The following is an 18,637-nucleotide window of genomic DNA, read 5'->3' on the forward strand; positions in this document are numbered from 1 at the left end:
CACCTGTGCTTTCTTTTTTTCCTTTTTTCCTTTTTTTTTTTTTTGAGATTGAGTCTTGCTCTGTCTCCCAGGCTGGAGTGCAGTGGCGCAGTCTTGGCTCACCGTAAACTCTGCCTCCCAAGTTCACGCCATTCTCCTGCCTCAGCCTCCCCAGTAGCTGGGACTACAGGCGCCCGCCACCTCGCCCGGCTAATTTTTTGTATTTTTAGTAGAGATGGGTTTCACCGTGTTAGCCAGGAAGGTCTCGATCTCCTGACCTCGTGATCTGCCTGCCTCAGCCTCCCTCCCAAAGTGCTGGGATTACAGGCATGAGCCACCGAGCCTGGCCCCTGTGTTTTCTAATATAGCCATCCCTCAGTATTCTCAGGGATTGCTTCCAGAGCCCTCTGCAGATGGCAAAATACGTGGATGCCCAAGTCCTGCAGTCGGTCCTGTGGAACCTGCTGATATGAAAAGGTGACATTCCATATCCAAGGATTCTGCATCCTGAGAATACTGTATTTTCAATTTGAGATTGGCTGAATCCAAGAATGCAGAACCTTTGGCCAGGGAGGGCCGACTGTAGTGCCTTTTAAGTTTTAACTTGGATAAAATTGTTAGGTAAGATTCTGCAAGTACACCTTCAAGTGCCTGGTTCTGAGTTCTGCTCTTCTGCATACATTACCTGCTATACGTATAATCCTATTAATTTTCCCCGTTCTCCATTTGCTTAAAAATATAATGTTTATATTTAATAAAGATACCCAGATAGCTATATCCAAGCTTGTTCTCACATGTTCTACATCAATATTCCTGTGAATTCATGCATATTTTTGGAGAATGGTAGGCTCTCATATATAAATACTGTTGGGCACAAATATATTTTGTCTTCAGAAAAAAGCATTTTTAGTTACCGTGAAGTATGTTTATTCGTATTTGTTAGTTGGAAGTATTCCTCTATTAGATCTGTTTAGAAAAATGTGTAATTTTTGTATTAGAAAAGTTTCAGTGTTCAGAAGTCTCTGGGGGATCAGTAATTGCAATAACACAATCTCCATTTGTCTTACTCTCCCCTCCATATAGATCAAATCATTGGATATTTTATTAATTTCAGCCACCTTACTTCCCCCCTTAATTTCCTTGTATGAGTCATGACATTAAAATAGATAAATCCCTTTTTGCTCTCCTGTGTTTTAGTACAATAACAGAGAACAATCTTCAGACCCCTAAAAGGCAATGTGAGATATGATTTTATAAAGTATGTTGAATTAGAAATATTTCCCGGAATAAAAAATAAAAATAAAAAAAAAAAAACAAAAAGAAAAAACAAACCAAAAGAAAAAAGATATTTTCCAGGGTGAGCTTGTCTGTGTATAAAATTATATATACAGCGTAATCCTAATTAAATAAAGAACAAAATCAAAACAGGAATGGATAATCAAAAGTGTTAAGTGGTCTGATTTGGGGGAATGTAAAAAACTAAAAATGTTCATATAGGGCAATTGGTAAATGTCATTGTGAATTATCATGTGATAGAACACTACGTATCGGAGAATTAAGTAAAGCACCATGCAAAAACTGTGCCTGGGTCATTGGGATACTTAAATTCTCTTCCTCTAAATAACCAACTGGATCAGCTTTTATCATTGACAAATGACCAGTCAGCATAGTAGAATTGTAGTTGGTTTCCTTTTCATATTTTTTGCATTTTCTACAATGAGCATGTTCTATTTCAGTATAATTTAGCATGTAATGTACTTTTAAAAAATAGTTAAACCTTTTGTAGTAATTGAGAACAACAAAGCGCATTGAGCTTTAGGCTGCAATATGTTCTTAGAAAGTTAGATGACTAAAATTTGTGTGCTGTGAGATTGCCTTGCAACCTGCAGTTATCCTCTTAGTACTACATGGAGTACATGGAAGTAAGATGAGTTGCACTTTGGATTTAATGGTGAGCTCTGGACCCCAAAAATGACATAAATATTTTTTTCTTTCTTTTTTTTTTGGTTAAGGCACAACGTCAACGTGGTACTAGAAGAGGAGGGATTCACAAGAATTGAAAATTGAAGGGGAAGAGAAGGGGTAACTAACATTTTTGAGTGTCTGCTGTGAGCCAGGTGCTCAACGAGGTATTTTACAATTCTTTAATTCTCTCAGCGTCTTTTTAAGGAGTATATTGTCAGTGAATTGAACATTCAGATAGAAGAATCCCCCATTAAAACACCAGTCCCCCATCGTTACCTTTATTTGTTCTCTCTGGTAACCAAAATCTTGGCCATGATAGTTTAGGACCACCCAGTCCAGGTAAATACCCAAAATAATATCTAATAGTGTTCTTTAACTTGGAGGTTCTTTTTTTTTTTTCTGTGAGATGGGGTCTGGCTCTGCCGCCAGGCTGGAATGCAGTGGCATGATCTCGGCTCATTGCAGCCTCTGCCTTCCTGGTTCAAGCGATTCTGCCTCAGCCTCTTGAATAGCTGAGACTATAGGCATACACCACCACACCCGGCTAATTTTTGTATTTTTAGTAGAGAAGGGGTTTCACCATGTTGGCCAGGATGGTCTTGATCTCTTGACCTCGTGATCCTTCCACCTACGGCCTCCCAAAGTGCTGGGATTACAGGCGTGATCCACTGCGCCCAGCTAACTTGGAGTTTTGTCAGATGAAAACAATGGAATCTACTGGTGTTCTGATAATAGCCAAGAATAATTTGCAGCATGATAACAAGATTTTCAGAATCGTAGCCTGTCCTGATGACTTGGACTTGATTTAACCTCTCAAACAAAATACTTCATTTCTAATGTATAGCTCTCTGGTTTTTTTATATACATGCATGTCTACTTTAGGAGAGTTTAATTCTATTTTTGATAGTTAAATTTTTTCTCCATTTTTCCTCAATATTTTATAAAAAATTTCAAATGTACAGAAAGGTTTAAAGAATTATGCAGTTACCAGCCTGACCAACATGGTGAAACACCATCTCTAGTAAAAATACAAAAATTAGCCAGGCATGGTATTGCAGGCCTGTAATCCCAGCTACTCGGGAGGCTGAGACAGGAGAATTGCTTGAACCTGGGAGGCAGAGGTTGCAGTGAGCCCAGACCGTGAACTGCACTCCAGCCTGGGCAACAGAGCAAGAGTTTGTCTCAAAAGAAAAAAAAAAGAATGAATTATACAGTAAGTACTCAACTATTCATATATTCATTATCTAGATCTGTACCTTACTCTATATATATATATAAAATTTTTTTTTTTTTTGAGACGGAATCTCGCTCTGTCGCCCAGGCTGGTGTGCAGTGGCTGGATCTCAGCTCACTGCAAGCTCCGCCTCCCGGGTTTACACCATTCTCCTGCCTCAGCCTCCCGAGTAGCTGGGACTACAGGCACCCGCCACCTCACCCGGCTAGTTTTTTTGTTTTTTTTTTTTTTTTTTTTTTGAGACGAGTCTCGCTCTGTCCCCCACGCTGGAGTGCAGTGGCTGGATCTCAGCTCACTGCAAACTCCGCCTCCCGGGTTCACGCCGTTCTCCTGCCTCAGCCTCCCGAGTAGCTGGGACTACAGGCGCCCGCCACCTCGTCCGGCTAGTTTTTTGTATTTTTAGTAGAGACGGGGTTTCAGTGTTAGCCCAGATGGTCTCGATCTCCTGACCTCGTGATCTGCCCATCTTGGCCTCCCAAAGTGCTGGGATTACAGGCTTGAGCCACCGCGCCCGGCTACTATATATTTGTAACTAAATATACAGCTCACTATATCCTATGCCTGTATGGTAATTAAGTTTTATAATGCTTTATTTTGCTTATTTGAAAGAAGTTTATTTTTGGCCGGGCGCGGTGGCTCAAGCCTGTAATCCCAGCACTTTGGGAGGCCGAGACGGGCGGATCACGAGGTCAGGAGATCGAGACCATCCTGGCTAACATGGTGAAACCCCGTCTCTACTAAAAATACAAAAAAAAAAAAAACTAGCCGGGCGACGTGGCGGGCGCCTGTAGTCCCAGCTACTCGGGAGGCTGAGGCAGGAGAATGGCGTGAACCCGGGAGGCGGAGCTTGCAGTGAGCCGAGATCCGGCCACTGCACTCCAGCCTGGGCGGCAGAGCGAGACTCCGTCTCAAAAAAAAAAAAAAAAAAAGAAAGAAGTTTATTTTTAGAAGAAATTTTTCTAAGTAGAGATGGTTTCTGAAACCTGGTAGGTTAATTCTTTGTTTAGTTTTGAAATATTCATGCAAAGTGTAGAATATACATATTTATAGAATATGCATATTTAGTATAGATCAGATACAACATAATTTTTCACCCTTTAATGTTTTTCTCTCTGCTGAACACTCTGGGTCTATTTTTCTTGTTTTTATTGTTGTTGTTTGTTTTGTTTTTGTTTCTTGAAACAGAGTCTTGCTGTGTCACTCATGCTGGAGTGCAATGGCGTGATCTCAGCTCACTGCAGCCTCCGCCTCCCGGGTTCAAGCAATTCTCATGTCTCAGCCTCCCAAGTAGCTGGGATTATAGGCGTGCACCATCAAGCCTGGCTAATTTTTATATTATTGGTGGAGATGAGGTTTCACCACGTTGGCCAGGCTGGTCTCAAACTTCTATCCTCAAGTGATTCACCCGCTCGGCCTCGTGAAGTGCTGGGATTACAGGTGTCAGCCATTGCGCCCAGGTCATATTTTTGGTCTGTTTTCCTTATGGCTATGATTGCCATAGTTTTTTGGACCTAAAACCGGTATGAATGTGTGTATATATATGTGTATATACATATACACATATATACAAGAGAGTTTAGCAAGATAGACTCTTTGAAATTAGAATCTTCATAGAAAATCAGAGAATATGGTCATCCAACCTGTGCTTTTCAACCAATTTAAATGGTCTAAACTTAATAGGCAATTAAAAATTTTTTTTGTTTGATTTTCATTAAATGGTGCTGGGAAAGTAGGGAGGATATACAATGATTTGGTTGAGAAAAGCTATAGGATATAGCTATGTTTGAAAGACCGCTGGACGTGGTGGCTCACACGTGTAATCCTTGCACTTTGAGATGGTTGGATCACTTGAGGTCAGGAGTTTGAGACCAGCCTGGTTAACATGGTGAAACCCCACCTCAACTAAAAATGCAAAAATTAGCTGGGCGTGGTGGCATAAGCCTGTAATCCCAGCTACTGGGGAGGCTGAAACAGGAGAATCACTTGAACTTGGGAGGTGGAGGTTGCAGTGAGCTGAGATCATGCCATTGCACTCCAGCCTGGGCAACAAGAGTGAAACCCCATCTCAAAACAAAACAAATAATCTTATGGGACTATTGTCATACATGTGATCTGTCCTTGAACAGAATGTCATGTGGCACTGAACTATATGTGTATTATTATTTTAAGATAAAATCATTAATAAAGTTTTTTTTTTTAAGTTGCAGTTAAATCAGCTCCTCAGAAAGGTATGTGTGTGTATGTATACATATATGTAAAGAAGAAAGTTTTATTTTCTCCTTCTTCAGAGGAATATGGATGGGTTCTTTTATATTTTTCTGATTTTGGTAGATATGGGTCTCCCTATGTTGCCCAGGCTGGTCTTAAGCTCCTGGGCTCAAGCAGTCCTGGCACCTCAGCCTCCCAAAACGCTGGGATTACAGGCATGAGCCACAACACCCAGCCAAGGGTTATTTTTATTCATCATCAAGATTTAAAGATTGAGTATCAAAAGTGGAACCACCCTACCCCAATCCTGGCTTTTCATTTTAGCCATTATATACCAGAATTGCACCTAGTAATCTATACATATATGTGGTTTTGTAGCTAAGGTGTGTTAGGTTTTCTTTTCTATCTCCAGGATAAACATTTTTTAGTCTTTTTGTCTATTATAGCATATGAGACTTCTATGTTTAGGATACAACTGATACTAAGTCTGATTCCTAAATTAACCTATTTCTTCCCAATACCACTTAAATAATATTTTTTATGCCAGTTCTTTAGGAAACTTCTGGCTAGGTTTTGTGTGTATGACTCAATTTTAATAAAAACTTTGATCTAAGTTTAGAGTACCCCAGCAGTTTACTTTTCTTACATCTTTGTCCCCTTTCATCTCTCTATTGAATAATTAGCGACCATGTGCTGTGGCTCACGCCTGTAATCCCAACACTTTGGGAGGCTGTGGCGGGCGGATCACTTGAGTCCAGGACTTCGAGAACAGCCTGGCCAACATGGTGAAATCCTGTCTCCACTAAAATATAAAAATTAGTCAGCATGGTGGTGTGCACCTGTAATCCCACCTACTCGGGAGGCTGAGGCATGAAAATCACTTGAACCCAGGAGGTAGAGGTTGCAGCGAGCTGAGATTGCTGTCCAGCCTGGGCAACAGAGCCAGATTCTAAAAAAAAAAAAAAAAAAAAAATCTAAAGAGGCAGCAATACTGTTCTGATAATCCCCAGATTTTTCCAAATATAAATGTTCCCAGGGATATTGTCCAGATTCCATATGTAAGCATTTACACACCTGATTTACAAAGAAACATAAAATGTCCTTTTCGTTAAGGAAGCAGATCCTCCACAAACAGATCTTGAGGGGGGAGGGGAGGAAAAAGACCTACCACCTCTACTTTGTTTTAAAAAAAAGAAAAAACTCTCATCCGAGAACACACCAAATGGTGAATGATGCCGGTGCAGCCGGGGGTGGGGGGTCCCGGGGACCCTGGGATGGGGAACCACAGCGGCTTCCGCAGAGGTTTCGGCAGTGGCATCCGGGGCCGAGGTCAAGGCCACGGAGCTCATGGAGGCAAGGCCGAGGATAAGGAGTGGATTCCCGTCGCCAAGCTGGACCGCCTGGTCAAGGACATGAAGATCAAGTCCCTGGAATAGATCTGTCTCTTCTCCCTGCCCATCAAGGAATCTGAGATCGTTGACTTTTTCCTGGGAGCCTCTCTCAAGGACAAGGTTTTGAAGATTAAGCAGACCCGCACCGGCCAGGGCACCAGGTTCGAGGCGTTTGTTGCCATCGAGGACTACAATGGCCACATCAGTCTGCATGTTAAATGCTCGGAGGAGGTGGCCACTGCCATCTGTGGGGCCATCATCATCCTGGCCAAGCTCTCCATTGTCCCCGTGTTCAGAGGTTACTGGGGAATGAGAATGGCAAGCCCCACACCATCCCTTGCAAGGTGACAGGCCACTGCAGCTCTGTGCTGGTGCGCCTCATCCCTGCCCCCAGGGGCACTGGCATCTTCTCGGCATCTGTGCCCAAGAAGCTGCTCATGATGGCTGATATCAATGATGGTTATACCCCAGCCAAGGGCTGCACTGCCACCCTGAGCAACTTCGCCAAGGCCACCTTTGATGCCATCTCTAAGACCTACAACTACCTGACCCTGGACCTCTGGAAGGAGACTATTCACCAAGTTTCCCTGTCAGGAATTCACTGACGACCTCCTCAAGACCCACACCAGAGTCTCTCTGCAGAGGATCCAGGCTCGGGCTGTGGCTACAACATAGGGTTTTTATACAAGAAAAATAAAGTGAATTAAGCCTGGAAAAAAAAAAACTGATCATTTATGCTATATTTAAAGCATTTAAATCACTTTCAGAATTACCATTGGGAATGTTATGTTAAAAATTAAGGCCAAGTGTGGTGGGTCACGTCTGTAATTCCAGCACTTTGGGAGGCTGTGGTGGACAGATCACTTGAGCTTATGAGTTCGAGACCTGCCTGGGCAACATGGCAAAACCCCATCTCTACAAAAAATACAAAAAGGCCAGGTGTGGTGGCTCACACCTGTAATCCCAGCATTTTGGAAGGCCAAGACAGGTAAATCACCTGAGCTCATGAGTTCAAGACCCACCTGGGCATCATGGCAAAACCTGGTCTCTAAAAGCAAAAATTAGCTTGATGTGGTGATATACACATGTAGTCCCAGCTGCTTAGGAGGCTGAAGTAGGAGGATGGCTTTAGCCTGGGAAATACGGGTTGCAGTGAGCCAAGATCATGCCACTGCATTTCAGCCTGTATAATAGAGCCAGACCTTGTTCCAAAAAGAAAAAATAATAATAATACTGAAGAATTTGAATGTTCTTTGTATTTCCCTTAATAACTCTAATATCTGACAGGAAGTTTAAAGTAATAGTAATATTCAAGAAGGCAATGATAGTTTATTTTGTAAGCATTTCTTTTGATTCATGTTCTATTTGCTTTCACTTGATTTGGAGATTAGCAGATAGGAGAAATTGGTAATTTAGAGAAGCATCACAAAGAGTGCTCTCCGAACTTCTGTAACTTTTACCTAATTTTTTGTACTAAAAGTTTATGATAAAAGTTTTGAGGTTTGTAGCTTATTTAATCTACTTGTTTCTCTCCACAGCAAGACAGATCGGCTTGCCAAAGGATCAGAATGTTACCAAAAGGGCCTTAGTTTAAATCTTTCCTCTGGTCTCCTTTTGAATCATTATGTGAAATAGGTAGGTGGGTGGGGTTGAGAGGTGGATGGGTTCCCATCTCCTTTTTTCCCACTACTTAATTTTTGGAGAGCAATACAGATCATCTACCCCCAAGAAAAGTATTTTTCCAAGTTAAAATTGGAAAATAAAAAATAAGTTAGAATCATAGGTATGTTTCAAGAATCATATAGCTGAAAATTACACAAAGATTAAATACAGTAGATTTTCTGTTTAGTCAATCTACTTTCAAGTAGCTGGTGTCCTCTAGAATGGGTTATATTGTGTGTTTAACACTAGCAAAAATTGCTTTCTGAATAAGAAAATTAATAGAATTTCTAATGTAATTAAGAGAATGCCTGGAGCAGAAACTTACAAGACCTGAACAGTATAGGGAGAGAATTTCTCAGTACATTTGAGATACATGAAGGACCATTTTTCAACATTGTTGCATCTATATATATATATATAGAGAGAGAGAGAGAGAGAGAGAGAAGGGCTTCAACCTTCACTGTAAAATATAATGGGTTTTAACTCTTCAACCACATCTCCTACTTTGAGAAAAATGAGATCTACTTATTTTCAGCTTTAAAACAAACAGAGAAATCTGCATTTTTCTGTGATTTGTTATGTTTAAAATTAGTGTTCTTGTAGTTTATTTTCTAAATTTACAGCTTTATCTTACTAGTAAACTTTTATGATATATTGATAGATGGGCTTTTAGGGAGTAAATTTGATTAGCAGAAGTGGACAGGAGAATTTAAAATTTTGGATAAGGCCTATTTCCTATTTCCACTAACTTATTCTTACTTGAAAAAAATGTATTCGTCACTTCCTCAGAGACAAACTTTTTTTTTTTTTTGGTCTTCACAGGTGAAACGCCAGATCCCGACCAAACATTTAAATTCACATCTTTACAGAACTTTAGCAAACTGTCTGCCCAACTCTTGCACAACACAAGTACCTAATCATAGTTTATCTCACAGACAGCCTGAGACAGTTCTTACGGAAATACCCCAGGACACAATTGTGTCTTATATTCGAGTGTTCAAAATATTATGAAAACTGCAAAGAATGATCTGAACTAAATAATATGTTGTGAATGACTTGGTAGAAATTTTCTGTTTCAGGAATTAAACAGATTGAATTTAGAATCTTCCAATTCAAAGTACTCCTTGAATACAGATTCCCCAGTGTCTTATATTGATTCAGCTGTAATTTGATCTGATACTGTCCCACTGGGAACAGGAACTTCCATATTATCTAAACAGGTTCAAAATAAACCAAAAACTGGTCGAAGTTTATTAGGAGGACCAGCAGCTCTTAGCCCATTAACCCCAAGGTAAGTCAAACAAGATACTTTCAAATGTGCTGTAGTACTAACTAATCTTATAATAACTCATATTGTTTGTAATGCAGATTATTGTAATGGCAACTTCTAAATCAGTATGGGAACAGGGGCATTCTGTTTTCAGAAAATGAAGTAAAAAACAGCACATGATGATGTTGACAGGTGCGGTGGCTCACGCCTGTAATCCCAGCACTTTGGGAGGCCAAGGCAGGCAGATCACCTGAGGTCAGGAGTTCGAGACCAGCCTGGCCAACATGGTGAAACCCTGTCTCTACTAAAAACATAAAAATTAGCTGGGTGTGGTGGTGGGCGCCTGTAATCCCAGCTACTCGGGAGGCTGAGACAGGAGAATTGCTTGAACCCAGGAGGCGGAGGTTGCAGTGAGCCGAGATGGAGCTGCTACACTCCAGCCTGGGTAACACAGCAAAACTCCCACTCAAAAAAAATTGATATTAAATATTGGATTGGCTGGGCACGGTGGCTCACACCTGTAATCCCAGCACTTTGGGAGACCGAGGTGGGCGGATCACGAGGTCAGGAGATCAAGACCATCCTGGCCAACATGGCGAAACCCCATCTCTACTAAAAATACAAAAAAATTAGTCGGGCGTGGTGGCATGCTTCTATAGATCCAGCTACTCGGGAGGCTGAGGCAAGAGAACCACTTGAACCCGGGAGGCAGAGGTTACAGTGGGTAGAGGTTGCAGTGAGCCGAGATGGCACCACTGCAGTCCAGCCTAGGAGACAGGACAAGACTCCGTCTCAAAAAAAAAAATTGGAGAAAAATGTAAAACTCTTAGGTAGTAAACACATTAAGAAATACTGTCTATGACTGTGCATTATTGGATAGCAGTGAGCCTCATGAAATATTATAATCAGAGCACCATTGGTTGCTATTAAAATGTTCTTTTCCAAAACATCGAGGAAATTTGACACCTACTGTTTTTTGTTTGAGACAGGATCTCACTCTGTCACCCAGGTTAGAGTGCAATGGCACAATCATAGCTCACTGCAGCCTCAAATTCCTGGGCTCAAGCGATCCTCCTGCCTCAGACTCCTGAGTAGCTAGGACTACAGGCACATGCCAACATACCTGGCTAATTTTTTAAGTTTTTTTGTAGAGATGGGGTCTTGCTGTGTTGCTCAAGCTGATCTGGAACTCCTGGCCTTTAGTGATCCTCCTGCCATGGCCTCCCAAAGTGCTAGGATTACCGTGAGCTACTGAACCTAGCTGTCACACCTATTAATATAAAATATTTTATCAAAATTAGTAGTAGTATATGTATATATAAATACAGGAACTCAGCCCAGAGGATACATATCCAAAAGTATCAAAATGAAAAATTATGTGCTAGAACGGGTTGGGCATGGTGGCTCATGCCTGTAATCCCAGCACTTTGGGAGGCTGAGATAGGCAGATTACTTGAGACCAGGAGCTCAAGACCAGTCTGGCCCACATGGTGAAACCCTAGCTCTACTAAAATTACAAAAATTAGCCAGGCGTGGTGACAGATACATGTAATCCCAAGTAGTTGGGAGGCTGAGGCACAAGAATCGTTTGAACCCAGCAGGTGGAGGTTACAGTGAGCTGAGATCATGCCACTGCACCCCAGCCTGGGCAACAGAGCAAGACTCTGTCTCAAAAAAAAAAATATCTATATCTATATCTATATCTACTAGAAGAAATTCTATGGATCAGGTCCTGAGGCCAGGGAACTACTAAAATAGCATGACCATGAGATTGCCACTCTGGAGAGTTATTGTTATCTAATGGTCTCTAGAGACATTTTCTCTGTAGTTGTGTCTAAATCCCATAAATTCCAAGAATTTGAAGTAATCTGATCATTTGGATCTTAGATTTATAAAGCTACTCTTCTTTATTTCTAATAAATCTCCTGAGATCAGTCATTGTTGCTCACTTTAGTTCCTTGTTTGACAGCTTTTTTTAGTTTTAGTTATGGTGGGTGGAATAGTCTATATTCACAGTTTTTTTTTTTTTTTTTTTTTTTTTCTTTTGAGACGGAGTCTCGCTCTGTCGCCCAGGCTGGAGTGCAGTGGCCGGATCTCAGCTCACTGCAAGCTCCGCCTCCCGGATTCATGCCATTCTCCTGCCTCAGCCTCCCCAGTAGCTGGGACTACAGGCGCCCACCACCTCGCCCGGCTACTTTTTTGTATTTTTTAGTAGAGACGGGGTTTCACCGTGTTAGCCAGGATGGTCTCGATCTCCTGACCTCGTGATCCGCCCGTCTCGGCCTCCCAAAGTGCTGGGATTACAGGCTTGAGCCACCGCGCCCGGCCTCACAGCTTATTTTTAATCTGCCCCTCAGATCCTCACTGTTCCTAAGACTGATTTGCCATTCTCTTCCTTTTAGACCATCTAATTTAAGTATACTGCTGCTTTATATATGCCTTGATGACTTTTTGACACCTTGATTTCAACCTCTTCTCAGTTTTGGGATTTTGCCATTAGAAACCCCAAGTCCTGGAGATGGATCCTATTTACAAAACTACACTAACACACCTTCTGTAATTGACATGCCATCCACCGGAGCCCCTTCAAAAAAGGTATTTTCCATGTAAAATGCAGTTTGGGTATTGATTAAAGCAACTTGTTGGCCGGGCGCGGTGGCTCAAGCCTGTAATCCCAGCACTTTGGGAGGCCGAGACGGGCGGATCACGAGTTCAGGAGATCGAGACCATCCTGGCTAATATGGTGAAACCCCGTCTCTACTAAAAAAATACAAAAAACTAGCCGGGCGAGGTGGCGGGCGCCTGTAGTCCCAGCTACTCCGGAGGCTGAGGCAGGAGAATGGCGGGAACCCGGGAGGCGGAGCTTGCAGTGAGCTGAGATCCCGCCACTGCACTCCAGCCTGGGCGACAGAGCGAGACTCCTCCTCAAAAAAAAATAAAAATAAAAATAAAAAAATAAAAATAAATAAAGCAACTTGTTTATTTTAATCTTTCAGGTAATTTCAGGGAAAATCTAACTTTATATAATTGCTTTTGCCTTAGATTTGTTGATCTAAATATAAAAGAATGTCATTGTTGTAGCCTCTTGGTTATAGTAAGAGGCAGACTTCTTACTCTTTTGGCCAAGTAAGACTGTATCTCACAATTTTAGTTTATTTCAGCGTATAGTTAAATAAACATATTCATATTTTTACTTTTTAATTTCCTTTTTAAAAAAACAAAATTAAGATTGTTTATATTACTTGAATATAAACAACAGAAATTATGTCTGCCATAGTTTTTACTTGTCTCCACCACTGTGTATATATGTTTTTTTGTTGTTTTTTGTTTTGTTTTGTTTTGTTTTTTTCTGAGACGGAGTCTCGCTGTGTCACCCAGGCTGGAGTGCAATGGCCGGATCTCAGCTCACTGCAAGCTCCGCCTCCTGGGTTCACACCATTCTCCTGCCTCAGCCTCCCGAGTAGCTGGGACTACAGACACCCGCCACCTCGCCCGGCTAGTTTTTTGTATTTTTTAGTAGAGACGGGGTTTCACTGTGTTAGCCAGGATGGTCTCGATCTCCTGACCTCGTGATCCGCCCGTCTCGGCGTCCCAAAGTGCTGGGATTACAGGCTTGAGCCACCGTGCCCGGCCTCTTATGTTTTTTTAATAACACTAATAATTATATGAAAAAAATCTCTCAGGTAAAGCCAGATATTTCTAATAGTAAGATATTTGTGATAGATCATGAATATATAGTTTTAAAATGAAAATGAAAAATATTTGGTATATACTTAGTAAATATTGCAGCAAGCATCATGAGGCCTTTTTTTTTTTTTTTTTTTTTTTTTTTAATGAGACAGGGTCTCACTCTGCTGCCCAGACTGGAGTGCAGTGGTGCGACCATGACTCACTGTAACCTCAACCTCCCAGGCTCAGGTGGAGGCTAAGATCCTTCCACCTTAGCCTCCCAAGTACCTAGGACTATAGGTGTGCACCACCACACCCAGCTAATTTTTTTAACTTTTATTTTTGGAGAGACAGAATCTAACTGTGTTGCCAGGGCTGGGCTCAAACTCCTGGGCTCAAGCAATCCTGCCTTGACCTTTCAGAGTGCTAGGATTATAAACATGAGTCACTGCCCAGCTGAGGCTCTTGTTTTATAATGTTCCCTTATATAGGTATATGGAAATAGAGGCTAAAGTACCATTTTTTAAAAGCATATCTGTGGCACAAGGTAACTTCTGTGAGATTCAAATTAGGCTCTCTCTATAAAATACCTATTGCCATGCTTCACAGATATTCAAGAAATGGAAGCTACAAGTCATACTAATATGTGAATAACAGTTATAGCCTCTTTACCTTAATAGAAACATGTTTCTTCTTATAGTTGTTTTTTACTATTTTACTCCTGAACATCCTTAGAATCTGCAAAAGATTTTTCTGTAATAACTCCTTAGTGAGTGATAATAGGAACTCCAAGAATACTTAAAAGGGACTGCAAAATAGTTTGTGTATGTATTGTTTTAAACATTACAGTTATGAAGAAGGCAAAGCAAAATGGTAGGTAGCATGCCAGGTGAAGTAGGCCAAGACTGGAAGAGCCATAATAACCATAATAACCAAAGCAAGTTAAGGCAGGAGGTAGGCACATGATTTTAGTGCCCAAATAAGATTGCTGTCTCATCCTCTTCTGCCTCTGTTCTCCTCTTACTTTATACAAGACATTCGCAGAAAAGTCACGCATGTAGGTCTGCATGCAGTGTCAACTGAAAATATCAAACCAGGTAGTGAGTGCAGTGTACATAGTTCTTTGATAAATAAGGAAGGGCCATAATTGACTTGAGTTTTGTCCCTTGGATGAATGTAGTGATTCCAATTTGGAAAAGGTGGAGAAAGGCTTATGAAGTTTTATTTTGAAGTGGTGGTACAGTAGGTGAAAATATTCAGTAGAAAGTTAGTCAAAAAGGAAAAAATGTGAGCTGCTGATAGAAATAATAATTGAAGCTATTAAAATGACCAGGCTCTCCTAGGGAAAGAAAGAGTAGCTAAGGAGAACAGCGTAAACCTAATTTAAAAATAGTAGAAGGATAAAGGGCCAGCAAATGAAGTGGCAGGACAAATAATACAGTGTTTTGGAAGTAACACAAAGTTTCAAAAAGTAGGGCACGATCAGTGATGTTGAATGTGGGAAAGGCTAAAATAAGGTTTTCATAGCTGATGAGACAGTGATTATTAGTGATTATTTATAATATGCAGTTTGAGGATTATGTACAGGATATCAGGGTAATAGTAAGTTTTGAAGAAAATTCTCTGGTAGCCAAAGGAGAGAAGCAGTGCACTGATACAATAGTCATAGATCATTTAAAGAAGCTAGATGGTGGAAATGAATAGAAATAAGGGAATAAATTAGAGAAGACTGAAGAGCCAAGCAAAGACTTTTTCTCCAAGGGAACAGAGACCAATTAATGAAAGATTAGAAAAACTAAGCAATATTAAGTCTAAAGAACAATATCCTTAGATTTTGGAAAGTAATCGGATGGTTGTTTTTTAAAATCTACTCCTCTGAACTCCTCTAGAACTGTTACCAAGTGCCAAAGGAGTATAAAATATTACTGTATCATTATTTTTTCTGTGTATAATGAGATAAATCATAAATCTTGAGAATTTAGCTGTCTTAAAATTTTTTAGTACTTAACCCCAAATAGAGAAGGTATGTAATAAATGGAGGATGGTCACAATGAGATGAAAAGAATAGCTTCTGGGGATTTTTAGCCTTTGAAACTAAAAGCAAAAGATGAAAAGATATTATAGAGGTAAAAATACTCTGAGGTTAAAACAAGGAAATAGACTAATGTTCATACTAATGTAACAATAACCAACAATAATGATATAAATAGTTTATCTTTAAGGTGACAGTATATTATGGCTGCGTGTATTGAGAAAATGTAGATGGGAGCGTTGTGGTGTCTTATCATTTACAGTGCAGCCTGTAATTCACAAACCTTAGACTTTTTGTGTTTTACAGTCTGTTGCCAGAATCGGCCAAACTGGAGCAAAGTCTGTCTTCTCACAGAGTGGAAACAGCCGAGAGGTAACTCCAATTCTTGCACAAACACAAAGTTCTGGTCCACAAACAAGGTATTTATCATTGTAATTATTCAGCTTTTCTTGCCGTAAAACTTGATTCTTTATATTTCTTCAATTTAGGCAGATAGTGACTCTCATGGATTCTAGAATAACTACTGTAAATTTTGAATATGTAAAATTTGAAACCTCTCATAACACTAGTGTAATTTTGAGTTGAGTTTTGTAATGCACAGAAGACAATGCTTAACTAAAGCAGCGTTTTAGTCTACTCTGATTGCCTTATGGATTTGTAATTTTCTTATGCATATGACCCTCTCTATAGTTTAGGTACAGATAGGTTTCATACTCCCATTCCCACATTACGCATGTCTATAAACAGATTATAAAAATAACAGACAAATAAACCCTTAAATAATAAATCCGTTTCCACACAGTAATGGTGTGAGATAGGATTTTCTTTTGCTTATTCAAGGACTCAGTAGATTATAGCTAACATTTTAAAAGAAAGATACAGTTTTCTTTCTCTTTTCTAAAATTGTGAACATGTACCTAAATTTTAAAACAGACACAGGTTTGCATATGCCTCCTTGACTATCTAAAAGACCTCTATGCTCCTGTAATGCTCCCAGAATGGTAAGTCTAATTCCCTTGAGTGCCAGCTTGCAGTAATTGCCTGAGACTCTGTTGTGAGAAGGAACTTGAAGCCTCCTGCAAAACAACATTATATGTAAAAATAATTTCTGATTTGTACATTTCACGTAGAGTCAAACAAATAGACTTACACTAATAAACATCATCTCTTTATTATTTATTTATTTATTTATTTATTTATTTATTTTCGGAGATGGAGTTTCACTCTTGTTGCCTAGGCTGGAGTGCAATGGTGTGATCTCGGCCCACCACTACCTCTGCCTCCCGGGTTCAAGTGATTCTCCTGCCTCAGCCTCCTGAGTAGCTGGGATTACAAGCATGCGTCACCACACCTAGCTAATTTTGTATTTTTAGTAAAGACAGGGTTTCTCCATGTTGGTCAGGCTGGTCTCGAACTCCCAACCTCAGGTGATCCCCCCGCCTCAGCCTCCCAAAGTGCTGGGATTACAGGCATGAGCCACCGCGCCTGACCAACATCCACTCTTAATAATTTTGTATTCTTTGTATTGTTGATTCCATTTTATCTCCTTAATTGCCTGTATTAGTTTTCTAGGGCTGCCATAATAAAGTATCACAACTTAGTATCTTAAAACAACAGATACTTATTATCTTACGGTTGTAAAGCCGTAAGTCCAAAGTCAAGGTGTTGGCAGAGTTGTACCCCTTCCAAAATCTCTAGAGGAGGATTTTTCCTTGCCTCGTCCAGCTTCTGGTAACTCCAGATGTTCTTTAGCATGTGACAGTATAACTCAGTATCTACCTCTGTCTTCACATGATCATCTTCCATGTGTGTTTCTCTATCTAAATATCTCTCTTCTTGTAAAGACAACAGTTATATTGGATTAGGGTCAACCCAGATATCCACAGCTTAACTCAATGACATCTGCAAAAACCAGATTTCCAAATAAAATCACATTGATGTGTACTGGGGCTTAGGGCTTCAACATATCTTTTGGGGAGTTACAATTCAATATTGCCTTATTAGCAATTGCTCTTTATTTTGCCATTTTAGAGGTTGTTTGGAGTTTGTAGTATACATTTTAACTTATCAAGGTTTGCCTTCAAATAATAGACCATTTCATGTATAGTATAGAATCTTACAATAGTATTCTTTCATGCTCCTCTCTTAGTCTTTATGAGAGGGATAGTCGTAATATATTTAATTTCTGTGTATGTTATAAACCCCCAGTGCCTTATTGTGGTTGTGGTTTCTGCCTTAAACAGTCAGTTATCTTTTATAGAGGTTTTTTAATTTTGTTTTTGTTTTTTAGACGCAGTTTCGCTCTGTCACCCAGGCTGTAGCACAGTGGTGCAATCTTGACTCACTGTAACCTCCACCTCCCCAATTCAAGCAACTCTACTGCCTCAGCCTCCCATGTAGCTGGGATTACAGGCATGCGCCACCATGCCCGGCTAATTTTTATATTTTTAGTAGAGACAAGGTTTCACCATATTGGCCAGGCTGGCCTCGAACTCCTGACCTCAAGTGATCCACCTGCCTCAGCCTCCCAAAGTGCTGGGATTACAGGTGTGAGCCACCATGCCTGGCTGAAATTTTTTTAAATGAGAAAAAGAAGTCTATTTTATATTTACAAACATAACTAATATTTCTGGTGCCCATTACTTCTATAGATCCAGATTTCGATCTGAAACCATTTTCCTTCATGTTGAAGGACTTCTTTTTAACATTTCTTTTTTTTTTTTTTTTTTTTTTGAGATGGAGTCTCACTCTGTTGCCAGGCTGGAGTGCAGTGGCGCAATCTCGGCTCACTGCAACTTCTGCCTCCCGGGTTAAAGCGATTCTCCTGCCTCAGCCTCCCGAGTAGCTGGGACTACAGGTGCACGCCACCATGCCCAGCTAATTTTTGAATTTTTAGTAGAGACGAGGTTTCACCATGTTGGCCAGGATGGTCCTGATCTCTTGACCTCATGATCCTCCCGCCTGGGCCTCCCCAAGTGCTAGAATTTACAGTCATGAGCCACCGCACCTGGCCTTTTTACCATTTCTTATAGTACGAGTCAGCCGGTAATGAATTTCTTCAGCTTTTGTGGATAAGAAAAAAAGTTCTGATTTCATCTTTGTTTTTGAACAATATTTTTACTAGGTAAGAATTACTTTTTTTTTTTGAAACAGAGTCTTGCTTGTTGCCTGGGCTGGAGTTCTGTGGCGCAATCTTGGCTCACTGCAACCTCTGCTCACCGAGTTCA

At 40.5% G+C, this 18,637-nt stretch overlaps 1 protein-coding gene across 10 annotated transcripts in view; it reads left to right on the top strand.

Moving 5' to 3' along the window:
• CDC27 (cell division cycle 27) overlaps window positions 1–18,637 on the top strand; it is a 506,999-nt gene that overhangs the window by 390,401 nt on the left and 97,961 nt on the right. For 2 of the 10 annotated variants that reach the window (XM_033184109.1, XM_033184108.1), the window contains exons 3-7: window positions 8,316–8,412; window positions 9,262–9,417; window positions 9,519–9,730; window positions 12,190–12,304; window positions 15,699–15,829. The exons of the other annotated variants lie outside the window; for them this stretch is intronic. In XM_033184109.1, coding sequence (XP_033040000.1) covers window positions 12,275–12,304; window positions 15,699–15,829 — 161 coding nt within the window. In that variant the 5' untranslated portion in view covers window positions 8,316–8,412; window positions 9,262–9,417; window positions 9,519–9,730; window positions 12,190–12,274. The remainder of the gene's footprint in view (window positions 1–8,315; window positions 8,413–9,261; window positions 9,418–9,518; window positions 9,731–12,189; window positions 12,305–15,698; window positions 15,830–18,637) is intronic. 10 annotated transcript variants of the gene reach the window in all.

The sequence above is a fragment of the Trachypithecus francoisi genome, unplaced genomic scaffold, assembly GCF_009764315.1.
Source record: "Trachypithecus francoisi isolate TF-2019V2 unplaced genomic scaffold, Tfra_2.0 Lachesis_group20, whole genome shotgun sequence".
NCBI classification, from domain to species: domain Eukaryota; kingdom Metazoa; phylum Chordata; class Mammalia; order Primates; family Cercopithecidae; genus Trachypithecus; species Trachypithecus francoisi.